The following is a 16,991-nucleotide window of genomic DNA, read 5'->3' on the forward strand; positions in this document are numbered from 1 at the left end:
CCGATCGGTAAAAACTGATGATAAGGACGATTGGCTCAAGAGGTGCTTTTTAAAAAGAAGTCAATCTATGCTCAAAAAATCATTGATGGATATGAATAAAAATTAAATCCTCTCTGACAGACAAAACATATGATATCAAGTGTGAGCCATTTGGTAGTTATATTAATATGTTATATTAATCCAGTTGATACATCTGAAAAATTTAAGAATTCGAATTGTCGATAATGTGCAACTCATAATTATATATCTAGCAGAAATAGTTATTTAAATATAAAGACTCAAATTTCAAGTAGCATCAAACATGATGTGTGTTTTAAATTGCAGAATATCAAATGAGTTACACATTCTGAACAGAAGAATCCCTAGGAGTAAAGTCAGTGAGACACCTCAAACAGACTTGATATTTTTATAATATCCATAATATTGCAACACCTTTAAGTAAATAGCCTAAAAATGTGTGCTCTAGAATGATTTATGAGCATATTTCATTATGAAGTATTAACAGATGTTACTTTGTTAACCATATTCTTCATGGTTTTTATCTCATTCTATACGTATAAAATTTAAAACAAACCATAGATCTAGTAAATAAAATATTTTGTGAACATCATTTTATTTTATACTTACAAGATTGTATTCTTATAGAAAGAAGAATCCAATGACATTGTAACATCTGAACACCTAAGTTTGGAGCAGGAATGCCAACTAGCCCAAAAAATTCAATATCAGAAGCAACTTGAGGTACAACGTCAGACAATTCAACAAAAAATGGTTACCCTAAAGCAGAATTTTAATAAATTGCTGCAGAAAGATGAGAATTCTCCAGTTTATTTCAGAGTAGAAAAACAGGTATAGGTATATTTTTATTGAACCAATTGTTATGTCCATGCCTAGTTTTATCTTGATTTTGATGAACTTATATAAAATAAGTAACACATTCTTTAAAATTACATGCATGTCATTAAATTTTAGGTTATAAGTTTAAGTTTACAGTAATGGAAGTTTCTGTTGAATTATTCATTGTTTTGTGATGTATGTGTATGTAGACATATTCAGCATTGAAAGTGTGTGTATATAATTATAATTATTTTTCAGTAGAGATGTAAATGTAATATAGTTAGATTTTTTAATATAAAATAAAATACCAGGTTATATTTTATTTAAAATTAGAATATAACATATAACATCTACATGTACAAGATAAGTACCAAACTCCATATTATAGTTATGTACTTAGAATAGGGTGAATCTTAATTTAGGAAATATGGATGTGAATGGCATATTATGATTAGATATATCATACCAGGCACATACCACAACCATCATAGGTCCATTGGACCATAAGCTTAAAAATTCATAGGCTTAATATCCATATCAGTATAAGAGTTGCAGCAAACATATTTCACTGACTTGATGAGTGAAGGAGTTGTTGATGAGAGCATGACAGTCACAAGTAATGTACAGGCCATGCAAGATGTACCAAAGAACAGTTTAGCAAATGAGAAGTAAAAATATTTTAAGCTATTTTATCTAACTCGGCTATTTCAGTTTTAATCTGTAAACCTTTATATGCCCATAATCTAGTATTGTACCTATGCTAAATGTATTTCACTAATTATGTAATATGAACTTAATTATGAAAACACTTTAATTGTTTATAAATAATAATTTTGACCTTTAAGCTCAATTTCTATTAGAAAACTGATGAATAAAATTTGCAAAGAAATATAATTTTCATAACAAGACAACACATGTCAGTGTGACAGGAATCCTATCTTGCCATTTACATAGAAGACATGTAAGTCTAAGTGAACAAGAAAATAGTGCAATAACAAGGAAGATAAGCAAGCTGTAAACACAAAATAATATTGTGGCTTACATATAATTAGCAGTTTTAATAATATTTAAAAACATTACTGTAATTATGTTACTCTTGACATTGCAAAAATAAAATACTTATGGTATATGTGGCTGAAGAATTTGAACTTTTAATATAAGGAAGTAGATTAAAAATTTCATTTCTGATTTTTAATATGTTTTCAGAAATATGCTGTTGATCCAAAGATACGTGAAGCTCTGAAACTTGAAAGAGATAGAAATAAAGAATGTGTGAAGATGCAGTTTACCTGGGAAAAGGAAAAACAAGCTATTGCGCTTCAAAAGTTGGAAAAGTGGTAGATATATATATATATATATACAAGTTCTATTGGAACTTTGCTTTTACAAGAGGTGCATTAGATTAGTATTACATTTATTGAGAGTTTACTTGTGACTTAATTTAAATCAAAGCACCAGAAGTTAACATTGCTTGTTTTAATAAACTAACAAACTTCCAGCTATATAAGCAACAAAACTGTTTCAAAAAAATCTATAATGCTGTATTTGTATTTTTAAATACTTATTGTTTTTATTGACTGATATTTTTTTAGTCCTCCGGTGTGACAGTGATAAGTTTACAGACTTACAATACTAAAATCTGGGGTTCAATTCCCTGAGGTAGAAACAGCATATAGTCCAAATTGACTGAGGAAAAAAAGTAAATGAACTTAAGAAATATAAGAATTACTTTAAATAATCAATTTTAGGTTAATTTGTGTTTTGTTTTGGACATTGTTAAATCTGATGTTGATAAATGAGATTTTTCTTTTGAAGCTTCAAAAAATCGAAATATCTAGGCTACAAACATTAAATAAATACAAGAATGATTATACATGCACTTACAGCCTCAGGAAATTCCAGAAAGTTTGCCTTTAAAGCATGAATGCTATTTACAAACTGAAAATGAACTATGAGATACATTTTTCACTACAGGTTTAGTGTATTGAGTAATAAGTAATTTGTAGTATTATTGGTATATATTTTTCATGCTATTCATAAAATGTTAAAATGAGTAAAATAGTATCACATGCCAATTATTCTTGTTCATTGAAAGCCAGAAAAATATTAATTAGTATGGTTGACTTTGAGTAAATTGTACTAACAAGATGTACATGATAGTCAAAATATTTTGGTTAAAAATGCTTCTAAGAATTTAATTTACTTTGATTTGCAGATCCATTGTCAGGTTGGAAACTGACCTATCAAAGTTTCTTTAAAATAATGCTTAAATTTGGGTTTAATTTGTTGAGCATTGGAAAATAATATGTGTAATTTCTCTTTGTTTTGTTTTTATGAAATTTCTTATAAAAAAGTTGAATTTAAGTTTCCATTAACTCCCTAGAAAGTACTTATAATGGAACTTAAGAGATGCAATGAAAAAGTTTTAAACTTATTTGTAGTAATTATCAATTTCTCTTTTATAAAATTTTATTTTCCTAGAACAAATTCAGAAAAATGAAATGGAAGAAACTGAAGATGTTCTCTCTATCCCATATAAACCAAGCCCAATACTATGTGCATGGGCTTCTAACCAACCTTCAAAAGTTTGGGTATCTTTGGTAAGTTTGTATTACAACACATGATCAAATGAGATATACTCGTTAGACCTGTACCATGTGCAATTAACAGTGATAGAATAAGATGCAGTGAACTTTATAATAATAAACCTTTGGTAATATTTATAAATCTACAGTACGTCAACACAAACCATAATACATACATATATCTTTAATGTTTTTCTACAAATGTTTACATTGGAAAATAAGTAGAAAAACGGTATTTAATTAACAAAAAAAGTGATAATATTATGTTGTTAATATCTATAAATCACACGGATTTTTTCACTCACGTTTGTTTAAGACTTTAAACAGTTTTGATTGGATTGATTTAAGAATTAATGATTTATGGGGCACGTTTCTAAAAACAGTGTGACTATATTGAATTACAGAAACTTTTATAGTTACTTCTACTGATGAATGTTTTAGTAATTGTACAATACATAGAAAATTATACTACATCAATGTATTCATCAAGATGAGGGTAAGTTTGAAAAAAAAAGTACCATCCAAAAAGTTGCTAACAAAAATTTTTGTTTACACGCATTACTCTTATACACAACAAAAACTACAACTAACCCAATTCTACAGATAAGTCAAAATTATATAATTTTAGGAACATTATGCCTCTGACTAAAATAGCTGGTTAAAAAATTATACTGATCTTTGACATTCTAGTCATTCAATATATATATATATATATTGCAAGGGGACTGTATTTTGTAAATCAATTCTAGACACATCTATAAAAAGCTGTACCTGTACTCACCATAATTTCATATGCAGGCAATACTAATGAAACTTGTTGTATTGATACCAGTTGTAATTTATGTGTTGAATATTTCTGTTTTATGATATTATTGTTCTTTCTCAGTGTGAAAACATTAGCATTAGCACATGACGATGCTTATTTCCAGTACATTTATTATGCTACTGACTTCATAATAAATAAAAAAAATAAACTATAAGAGTGTTTCAGTATCAAAGCCAACATTCCTTACCTGTGACCTAATATGTAGGAGTTACCACAAAAAAAACTTAAGGAGACAGGACTAGTATAAGTTTGCAAAATTTGGTAATAAAAGAAATAAAAAGCTAGTTTTTAGGTTGTATAGACATCTATGTAATGGATATAATTAGAACTTGAAAGTTTATTTAAATTTATAGTTTTTGAAATTCATTATAGATAAACAGTAATCAGTTAATAATGAAGGTTATTAAAAAGTATCAATAGACAAAAAATTTTAAATCTATAATTCTGAATTTACTGTTACTAGCAAACAGAAATCACTTGAGAATCAGTTAAACCAGATAACAAGAAAACAAACCATACTCTGAACTTTATATAAAAATCAAATCCTTTATCACCAAGACTGTATATTAGTGAATATTCTCACAGTTTGATGCTATGAAACAGAAACTTTGGCTTGGTTAAGAATTTATAATATATAAGATATAGTTATTTAATTATCCAATAACATTCAGATTAACTAGCCATTAACAAGGGAAATAAAAGTTAACTTATTTGTAAGAGATTCAAATATCACATATTTCACTCTTCTATAGCATGTATTCCATAGCATATAATAAACCTTCATTGTTTCTAAAGTATTAAATGAGAACATGCTAAGTCCAGTCAAGATTATGTTTCTTTCTGTGGCAAGACTTGATAACAGAAAGTATTTACCATTTCCTGAGATAATTATTTTGTATCCTACATTACCCTGAGTATATTGGACCATTTTGCAACAACTGTCACTTGGAGCAGAGTTGTTACATCTGGATACTTGTTATTTAGTTTTGTGGTTGATCAAAGAGAATGTGGAATGTAACCAAACAGTTTTGTAATTTTTGAACCATCTTACTTTTTAGGAGACAAAAACCAGTTTGTGAAATTATGTGATCATTTTATAAATGTTCCCAATTCACACTGTTTCTGGTGTGTTTCATTTCACCTACAACAAGTAACTACACTTCCACACACTAGATTGATAAACCTCTTATTGTTCTGAAGATCAAGAAACTATATACTATGTTTATATTATATTTTTCATATTTTATGTTGTAATTGATTTGGGTTGTACAATATGCAGATTTTGTTTGTTTAATTTGGCATCCAACATAGACTAGAAAGAGAGAGCAAACCTATACAACTGATTTTTTTGAAGGTATTTTAGTTAATAATTAAAACTTTTAAAATAAATTTTCTTATATTTTATTTTCAAGAGAACAGTGCAATACATAATGAAGTAGAACATTTGCCTTTGAAGGCTGCTATCTAAAAAGAGATATATCCCTAGCCACTTACACAGTAATTGATAAATTAAATTTTTACAGGATGGCTTTGATGCTGGATATTTATATGAGTTACAAATTCCAGAGGACAACAGTAACTGTGTAGAGTTAGAACCAGTTTATGCTGCCCCTGTTCATGCTTGTCAAGACAAGTCAGTGTGGTCTGCAATAACAAGGTGAGATTCTTTTAATAGATTTATTTGTGTGATTCATCCACCTGGTGTCTGATTAATACCAATATGATTATTGAAATGTGTCTTGATGGTAAAGAACACTGTTGATTTTCTTCTTAATTACCTAATACTGGGTCTGTTTAGTTCTTGTTTCTTAAAATGCAGCATATATTGTCCCTAACAGTTATTGAAATCTCGTTCATGTATTTTTCTCAGCAATTTCTATTTATAGAAATGGTGTTTGAGATCAATAAACTTGTCTCTTTTTTTTTAATGCCTGTGGTGTAGTAAATATATACTTAGATGTGAGAAATATTATTCAACAGCAGTTAGGCTAAAATAAATGATTGATTAGTTAGCGAAATGATTTAAATTCCTTTGTTTTTGCAGGACTTCAAAAATGCGCAGAATAAAATAAATGTTCTTAATTATCCATTGATTTTGACTTTTGAATTCCCTATCTAAATTTTTAATTTGTAACCATTGATTTGTTTTCTTTTTCATAGTACTGATAGTCATTATCTTTTATTGGGACAAGAAGATGGTGTATTGACTGTTTATAAATTGAATGAACCAGGAAACCTTAAATCCTTGGGAAATGTCTGGTCAAAAAGACTTCATGATTGTCAGTTTGGAGCCATTAGCCACATTAGCACAAGTTGTTGTGGCAGGTGAGTATTATAATCAGTAGATAACAGTTTGCACGAATTATAGAAAATTGAAGAAGTGAAAGAATCTCTGGAAAATTTGTGAACCAGCTTTTAGACAATTTATGTTAAATCTGAAATTATACATACATGTAAATTATGTACAGAATAAAACACAGAGACTTCCACAGGGAACTAAATACTCTTATTTTTAGTAACGGCATTCTGTTACAAAATTTTATATGTACATATCTATGATGTTTTGGAAGATATTTTGTGCATGGGTACTCTACATCATTTAGAAACAATCAAGGAGATACGACAATATCACACTTTCAAGTATATATATCACAAGGAGCAGAGATACTTTTCAACTCTTGTTACCCAATTTGTGATTGGTTAACTAAAGAGAGAATGTGATTTGTGAGTGTAGTTTTGGCACTTTCAGAGAGATTCATCCCAACTTTGAGTGAGCGAAGACTGGTCTGTGCTGTGTTGCATCTTCAAATGTTATACATTTTTTGCCAATTAACTTTATATTCTATTTTCATCTTGTCTATTAATGAGAATATAATGTTCTTGTTTTTTGGTTTTCTTTTGAAGGCTAATCTCATCTCCTTCATTTTGCCTGCAACAAATCAATCACATTTATTTTTACAAAACAAATCCTTAAACATTTTATTACTGCAATGGTCATGTACCTGTGAGTTCTGTATTCTTGAGTCTAGAATACAGTTACTTTAATTAAGCCTTTATTATGCTGTGACAAGGATATATTTTGTGTGAAAGTTGATTGACTTGTCTCTTCATCTCCTCTTTGTTGTTTTTCTCCTGTGCTTTTGTGTGATTTGTTTTGTGAGAGATGCCCGTGTATAGAAGGCATATATACAACAAACAGGAGGAGACTCTCGTATTTATCTTTGTTCAAAACTATAGACGAGGAAGCAGGATTGGAGAGCAAAAAAAAATTTATAATATCTTTTGTGAATGTGGACTAATACTAAAATTCTACATCCACCATTTAATAACATAGCCAATGTAGCACAGAAGTCAGCAAAATCTGGTTATCCTTCTTTAAAACATTCAAATAATTTAGTTGATTAAAATTCCAAAGGAGGTACCCCAGACCAGTGAATAGCATACCAGCCTTTCTGTCAAGAAGACCCACTTGCACCAATAAGTATCACTATAGAAGTAGTCAATTATCAGGACTTCCCTGAAGGTGGCAGCAGATTAGCAACTAACATATAAGATAATAACTAGCTAGTAATTCGTAGTTTAAAAACAGAATAACTAATAAATAATTAGACATAGGTGATTGTGTAGGTTACTAGTCTTACTTGAGCAGTTTTTCACAAGCAAAAAGTATATTGCCAAGTTGGTAACATACTCATATGGTAAGGGGTTTGTCCATGTTGGAACTAGTGTAAAAGTTTCTCAAAGTATTGAGGCTGTAATTTCAAGAACCACAACCCATTGTTGCACTCGATATGTAGCTGCAGCATCTACTTGTGTCACAGCTAAATGCTGCGTCTGAAATGGGAATACACCAAATAGATAGAAAAATAAGATATATTGAAAAAATTCACAAAGGCAAAATTATTATAATGCTACCATCAGAGAGCATTCTAGACTAATTTTACATTCTTCCTAGCCTGTTAGAACATAAAACTACAGATAATTCCGAATTAACAAAACAATTAAAATGTTCAAGAAAACAAATTTTAACTTGATGTTGACAGATCCATTTCAATTGTGTAAGTATGGCATACATAACATAATTTACTAACAGATGCCCAGTACCATAGTAACATTTTCATAACAGAGCAACTACCTGATTTGTAAGAGAAATTTAAATTCAAACTCCACAACTGTCATCGAAATTCTGACTGTTAGAATACGTAGTATCATTATATAAATTAGGTATTTAGTAGATGACAGTATCATCCAATTTTTGCCAAGAATGATGTTGGTAATTAATTTTGCCACAGTATAAAGTTTGGTTGTACATTTAAAATGTTTTATTCCATTTTCTCGTTATGATCTCAAAGTAATCTTGGAAAAGTTTAACTGCAAAAGAATGGAATAGTATGGAACAGTTTAAGAAACATTTTAATATAAATACCTTGAGTCAATTTAGTCTGTGGCTGCTTTCAGGTGTGCTTGACCATTATAACTCAACCATTAATTAGTTAAAACTGATCTGAGCTTTTAGATATGTATATTTATGTTGGTTTGGTTACAACTTACTTTTAAATGATAAACCAGTCTGTGACAGTATGATATAGCATTGCACATACAGAAGCTTAAATTAGTTTGTTTTGTAGTGTCTCTCCTAACATCTGTGAGAAAGTACTTTATAGTTACTTTCTGATAGACATAAAAACTCTTCATATCATTCATTAATAAATCAACATTAAATTAACTTTATTACTCTTAAACAAGGAACTTCTAGTTAGCAGCAAGGGTACCAAAGTGATGAAACAATACAGTAATATCTTTATAAGTAGGACAATAAGAATGGTATACTTGAATAACTTAAGTGTTTGATAACTTGCTTTAAGCAGAAGTTTGTGTTATTTTACATTGTGTTTAAAACAATTTTCTCAAATTCTACATGTAAATAAAATAATTTGCTGAATTCAAGTATGGATTCTAAATGGAAGCAAATAAATATTTACTGTACTAATATTAAGTAGAAAAAGGAAACTACTTTTGCTTCAGGAAACTAAACTTCAAGACATTGTAAAGTGAATGACTGAAAAGTACAAGAATTTAATCTGAACCAACTGATCTGCATCAGCCTTAAGCCAAAACTGTTTCTGAGAAACAGAAAAAACACTAATTCCAGCAGTCAAAGACTCCTGCAGGTATAGAAACATTGGTCATTACTTACTTTTGCTAGGTTTCTTCACTAATGACCAATCACATCTTTACTTTACGGTTAGTTACAAAACCAATTCCTCCTTGTCCTTAGGAATCAGTTTTCTTGATACTTAACTCAACTTCAAAATTATTCGCTTAGCCATAATCGGGTTTATTTTAAACACAAGTAAGTCTAAAATAAATTACATCTACAGTATTTATACATGACCACATTTCTACACTTTTCATCCTAACAAAATACATATTAGACTTTATGTATTGTATTAATTGTAAGAACTACATTCTTAAATTTTAGTTGCATACTTAATTTTTCATTTAATGTATTAGCTTAAACTTATCTAGTGTTGTTTGTAATAATTTAACCTTACACTCAATACTTAAAATTTGTGCTTTTTCTTTAGATTTAGTTGTTAACTTTTAATTTGAAATATACTGCTTACATTACATAAAAATTTGTCTATTAGAGTTAGCATCAACTTATCATAACAGTGTCTGTACATTATATTTTTATTTTAAAGGATCATTGTATCTGCTGGAAGAGATGGAAATGTATTTATGCACAGTTTCAATGCATATGGAAAGGCAGAAACAAAGATATCAAATGTTTCTCGAATCCCTATATTTCACATGGTGAGTACTGTATGAATGTGTTAATTCTAAAGACTGAAGGAGGTATTCTGTGGACAAAAATATTTTTCTTGGTAATAAATATTTGAATTTTTTTTAAAAGAGAACTGGATCATCGCTTTCACTTAAGTTTTAACGTTTTGCACTTCATGCTTTTGTGTATTCCTGGGCAAACATCGAGACTCAGTAAACTAGTTCAGAGTTTGCTAGTGTGTAGGTATTTTTTTGGTAATGTAACTATATTCACACAATGCTAAAGAAATAACTAACATATATATTTTACAATAATAAAAGTAATTGGTTATCTATTAATTGACAATTAGAGATTACAAAGATTAGCCTACACTTAATTTAACAGATGTTTTGTGATATAGTTTTCAGATCCCAAAATTACATCTAGAAATGGTGGGTAGAACCTAACAAAGAACACTAAAATGTACACTATACATAATATCAAGCTTTTATTTCTTAAAGAGCCTATTGAAAATAAGTATTAAAATTAATATGAACAGTTACAATAATGTAATAATCAAAAAACAAACAGTTATGAAAAATACAAAATTCAGCACAAGTCAAAACATCAGTATCATGAAATTCTGACTTCATTCTTTATGATCTTGAACAATGATCTTCCACAATCTATTTCTTCACTATCTATTTCTTTAGGGCAACCCAGTGGTATTCCGTGCTGCTGACCATTTATATGAAGGCATACCATGCATTTTCTACTTTCTTATTTTAATGTAGAATTTTTGTTTATTCCAAGTCTATACAGTTTTTTGCATAATATTTGGTCCAGCAAATCGTTAAGTTGATTTCATCTAGCTGTCTTTGTTCCTTGTCATTCCATTGAGGCCACAACTGTTCTTTTTGTGGTAAGAATGGAAGAATGGCTGTAATGCTACATGTTGAGCATGAAGGTCAACAGCAGTATCTTCAAGTGGTAGGTCAAGTGATAAAATTCCAGACATAAAGCTTAATATACTTTTCTATACTGACAAGAATAGGATTTTATATTTCCTAGCCAGCATGTAAGCAAGCTATTTGCCCAAGATATTTTATTTTAGATTAAGGGCATATACAACAGAATTCTTAAAATCTAAATACTTTATATAACTTTATAGAATATCGTAAATATTACTTGTTAATTTAGAATTTCGGAATTCTGAATCTTAAATAAAACATAACCAAAAAAGAAGTTGTCAAAGATCAATATTAAAGACTGTCCACTGTAGTTAGTTAATTTGCTAAATTCCAAGTAGTTTCCTTATTGTTTGAAAATTTTTGTAAGGTAATTCCATTTTTCTATTTGAATGTTGACTGCACTGTATTTCCTGCTTTTCATATTTCCTTTAACTACTGAAACAAACTTAAATAATTGCTCAAGTAACAATTACATTAACTGTAAAGAACAACAAAAATCACTACTTATCACAATAATGCATTACATATACATACTGCTCTTGTTATTTAGGTCCTGAAGAAAAAAAAAACACTACATTAAGGAGACAAAAACAATGATGAATAATAATCATATACAAGTTTTATATTAAAACAGTTGTAAAATTTATATTAAGTTTGATTAACTCAATCTGACAAACTAATTTTCATCATACCATTTTTCCCATACTTAATGGAATAACTTTTTTTGCCTTTTGTTCCATCCTCAGAACATTCCTTGTCCTCTTCTTTAGCCTTAGCATTTTGTTCTTGCCACTAAAATATTTATATTTTGAAAAGTTATTTTCCAAATCAAAAAGGTTATAATTGCAGATGTAGGTACAATGAAAAAAAAAAAAAACATGCTATTCTTTTACTGTTAAAAATTTTCCTGATATACAGATATTCTTCAAACTATTTCAGCTGCTTGATGAAGAAGTACATTCATAAAAATTCAGGTACACAGTAGATAACGATACTATAGGTAAGTTGCTTTATTGACTAAACAGGCATATAAACTATTCTATAACATGTATTTATATGTACTTATTTATGTATTGCTAGTGAGGTTATTTCTTTTACTCATTATACAGTTGTGCAACTTTTTAAAAAATTGGATAAATATTAATATGGTTTAGTAGAAAAAGTATGCTCACTGTTGGCAAAAAATCGGTTTCTTAAATTTAGCTGAAAGTGAGTAGGTCATTCTGAAAGATGATTGACCTTATAGTAATTGTTACCTAACTGAAACAAAGTTCTAGGCTCAAAGTTTATCATGGGACCTTAGACTTTAAAGTGAATGTAATTTGGGTGTTCATACTACTGGAAATTTCATTAAAGCAATCAATACCTATTTCCACATTTTTTATATACTTTAGTGCACTTTAGAACACCAGGAAATTCTTTTTTGAGTGTACTCAAGCCTCTGCCTTTATTCTCTTGTGCCCCAAAAGTACCCTTTTTCTCAGTCATAACAATTTGTCCACAACTACTAAAAGACATGCCTGAGTCTACACTTTGCTTGCTGTGAGTTATCAAGGAAAAAAAGCTTTCACTTTTAAAATAAATTGTACACAGAGACTTGTAGGCCTTCACATTAAAAGAAAATACTTTTCATATACTATCAAGTGATAATACACAAGAATTCACTGTTTAGTGTTAGATTTTATAAGTATTTATGAGACCAATTAAACAGAAGTAAAAGAGGCTCTGTTTACTTTTTATGGTTTCTTATTTGTACCAGAGGTAACCTACAGTTTCCCCTAAGCCCCCCCCCCCCACACTCCCCAAAGTCTTGCTTTAAGATGCTTGAGAAGGGTCCTTTTTTGTCAATGAGCTCATGCCCTTTAACATTACTGTAAAATAAGGGAAATGCTTACAAAATTAAAAGTTGAAACTTTGATTTAATTCTTGGAGTTGGTCCGGAAATAACAAACACATATTAATATAACACTAAACTGAAATATGGTGTGCCATAATTGGTACTTTCTGAATTATTGATACTATTTTGCATAATTGTATATATGTTGTACATATAATTAATTATATCTGAAAAGCACATACAAATATGAAAATTGTTAAATTAACAACCTAAGCATTTTCAGAAGTTGGTGAAATGATTACACACTAATACAATTTATTCACTGTAATTCCCACATTGAATTTTTTTTCAGTCGGAGAGCTGACTTTTAAGAAACTAACACCAATATAAACAGACCAAAACTACATTCATATAACAACTGAGAATGAATTCCATATGGAGATGAATCTTTCACGAAACAATGTATCTATATTCTAATTAATTTGATATAAATATTGTAAGAAAATACATTTATTTTGTACATTTAGAAGCAGCATATTCAACTACATGTTAAATTACATTATTCTGTTATTCATAATATAGAATTATTTCTAATTTGGGAGTTTAAGTGAGTATATATTCATCCTCCTTTAACTTTTAGGAATAGTTATATTGACAAGAGTTAAGAATACTTCTTTATTCTTACACTTAAATAAATATATCATGAAGAAACACCTTCATATAGAACTCTTTCCCATATTTTAATTATGACATCAAGTTTTTAGTTAGCTTATAATAGCTTATATATAGCTGATAATAAAAAAGTAAACAGTGAGATGAAACACTTTTGACACATTGCTGTTATATATTAGGTGTTCAATCTTAAGGAAAGTAAACTTATAATCACAAAGCTGACTATTTAAAAACATAAAACATTTCATGGAGTATTATGCATTGTTCCTTTATAATTAATTACATTCCAAATATACATGTTCATTACAAATAAAGTATTAAAAACCTCACCATAAGTAGAGACTTGATGCTTTTCACAGTGAATTGACGATGCTTTAGTTCTGAAAGTTTGTATGTTTCCCTAGTATCAAGATAATCTTCTGGCTTTGGAGCTTGCACTTCCACGAAAAAATTGGTGCTGAAGGCCAAAATGTTTTCTGGTGTCTTCTTTATAAATAATGCTTAAATTTTAATTTTCAGGTCTTTTAAATTACTCAAGTACAGTTATATAATAGGGTGCAGTAAATTATTTTTTAAAAGCACAAAATATTCTTTTTTTTAACCTAATGAAATAAATTTTAATTTTGTAAAGCATTCTAATCCTATTCTTCCATGTAATGGACTAATACATACAGTATAAGTTCTCTCTGCACATAACATAACAATGTAAGGAACATGTCTGCTCACATATTTTGATTAACTGTCTATTAACTCTAATTACTAATAACCCTGACCAGTCATCTTTCCTGCTGTACTTGAGGATCTGACACAGCTGAAATAATCAGGTACCAAGAAATGATTCTGTATTATTGTAATTCTTAGTGTTTTATTTTTGCACAAAAATATATCACATTCCCCTTAATATAAAAGATAAACATTTATACTATTTATTCGTTTTTGATATTGAACTGGTTACAAAAAGATATAAATTAAAAAACTGAATGAAATAAAGATGCTTATATGCTACAGTATTCAATAAAAATCCCTTTTTATTTGTATTGTTTGTGTGTGTCTTCCAACATAACCTTTTTGCATAATTTCTGAAATTGAATATAACTTACAACTAAATACATGATGTTTAGTGATTGTTTTATCAAGGTTAACATTTTCTTACACTGAAAATATATTTCCAATAGGTATTTACCTCACCCAAAGCCATCTCAATCCTGGTTTAACCTCTAAGCACTGCTAAAACACTTTTTCTAACAATGCACCAGTCTTTTATATCCTATCAGTTTCATGCCATTTCAGAAAATGTGCTGATCATGTGACTATCTTCCATCAATCATACTGTGTCAACTATACTAGTACAGCCAACTCTCTCTACTATTTTGAACAATCTTTACTTTCAAGAATTGGAAGGTATAAACCAGAAAACCGGTATATCAATGAGTGGGTGAGAAGAAGTAAATACCTATTGGAAATACATTTTCAGTGTAAGAAAATGTTAACTTCCAAAACAGTCTTACCTTCTCTTACCCAAAGCTAGAATCTCACATTGCAAAGGTGGCAGGGCCATTGAAGGCACATCAATATTCAATCAAGCAGAAAGTGACAACAATGAAAGAATAGGTGTGTAAGAATACAAAAAGAAAGCACACCTGTGAGGTATAGTACTACTTCTGGAACAGGTATACTCTTCACCCAGCAATTAACACAGTAACACAAAGAGGGCGGAACGGAATTAGTAGGCACCAATACATTTGGGAAAGAGACGTACAGCAACGATTCAGTGGAGAAGTGCTCTATAACTATGACTTGAAACACCATGACATGGAAAAACATGGAAGATCTCGTGTGTAAGCAACAACAGGCCTGAATAAGTATGTGCCAAGGGTACTGCCTTGGGTTACATCAGAGTATATCAAGTGCAATCCATCTGGGCAAAACATCCAGTGGAAATGCCTTGTATAAGATATTGTGATCAACAAGTGTGGTCCTCCTGGTCAAAAGAAACAAAAAATCCAGAGGAAGCACCTTCAATATATATAAGATTATGAGAAAAATAAATTACAGGTATGAGTGTGATTGTAAGGTTTGTCATAACCACCCTGTTGTCAACATCCATGTCATACTTAGTCCACATATGTAGCAAGCCGTAGTACTGATTATAGTGACAGTGAGCCATAGTATAGTGCCAGAAAAAATGAAATAATTAGACATGGCTGGGGCTAAAGGACTGTGAATTGTATGCGAATAAGCCAAGTGTGGTCCACCCTGGCAAAATACATCTAGAGGAAGCACCTTGGGATACTTTGGATTATGCCAAGTGCAGTCCATCTGGGCAAAGACATCTAGTGGAAGTGTCTTGCATTAGCTTGTGAAATCAACAAGTGCAGTCTGCCCAGGCAAAAAACATCCAGGGAAAGTGTCTTGGATATATAATAGTAAGGCCAAGTGCAGTCTGCCTGGACAAAACTTCCAGAGGAAACACATTGGGATAAGTTGGATTATGCCAAGTGTGGTACATCCGGGCAAAAAACATCCAGTGAAAGCACTTTGCATGACGTATAGAGATCAACAAGTGTAGTTCACCAGGGCAACACACAGAGGGAAGCACCTTGGATACATAGGATTAGGCCAAGTGCAGTCTGCCCAGGCAAGAAACATTCAGGTGAAGCTCCTTGGGTTACAACGGATTATGCCAAGTGAGGTCCAACTGGGCAGAAAACATTATTGCATAAGAAATTGTGATCAACAAGTGCAGTCTGCTCAGGCAAAAACATTCAGGGGAAGTGCCTTGGATCATGAATAATTTGTTATCGTATAATCATTGTTTAGTATAGCAATGAGTATAATGATGATAGTCCTCTTCTCATTGAGTGGGTACACGTAATCTACAAAGTCTGATTTTGTTTGTTAAACAAAACCCACTTAGGAGGACACATCCTCAGTCCACAACTCCAGTGACTGGGTACCAAAAGTAGCTAGGACTCCCATGCTCCACTAGAAGAGAAGAAGGGGCATTATGCACTGGGGAGTCCGGAAGAATGACACACCAGAGACATTGCAATGGGTGTCTGTGATTCCCTATTTTGAAAAGCAGAAAGACCCCAATTGGAGGAATCACGGGTCAATAGGGATGGGCAGAAATCCCCATTTGCTTTGCTCACGAAGTCCATGAGTAACAGTCCTTTATATATGAGACAGTGATAAAAAAACATGTATAAAGACACAAACTACTGGATAAGTGACCAATGGTCATACAGAAATACCCTATCTAAACAGTGAACATTATAGAAGTATACAGGTTCAGTACTGTCTTCCCACAACTGGAAGACAGAACCCTCGTGGATGAACTGAAGAAAATGACGTGACTATGGGGCAATTGGAATATGAAGAGAGGCATCTGTCACATCGAACTTGGTCATCCAAAGTCACTGGGAAAAAACCCACCAAAGTGAGAGAAAATACTCCATGGTGAAGCAAGGTGTCTCCAGATAAACATACAGCCGCG

At 30.6% G+C, this 16,991-nt stretch overlaps 1 protein-coding gene across 1 annotated transcript in view; it reads left to right on the forward strand.

The window, feature by feature from the left end:
- Positions 1 to 16,991, forward strand: part of LOC106457949 (cilia- and flagella-associated protein 44-like) — a 74,393-nt gene that overhangs the window by 47,955 nt on the left and 9,447 nt on the right. Inside the window, exons 13-14 of the mRNA XM_022384042.1 lie at positions 646 to 849; positions 2,044 to 2,174. Coding sequence (XP_022239750.1) covers positions 646 to 849; positions 2,044 to 2,174 — 335 coding nt within the window. The remainder of the gene's footprint in view (positions 1 to 645; positions 850 to 2,043; positions 2,175 to 16,991) is intronic.

This window comes from Limulus polyphemus, unplaced genomic scaffold (genome assembly GCF_000517525.1).
Source record: "Limulus polyphemus unplaced genomic scaffold, Limulus_polyphemus-2.1.2 Scaffold395, whole genome shotgun sequence".
NCBI classification, from domain to species: domain Eukaryota; kingdom Metazoa; phylum Arthropoda; class Merostomata; order Xiphosura; family Limulidae; genus Limulus; species Limulus polyphemus.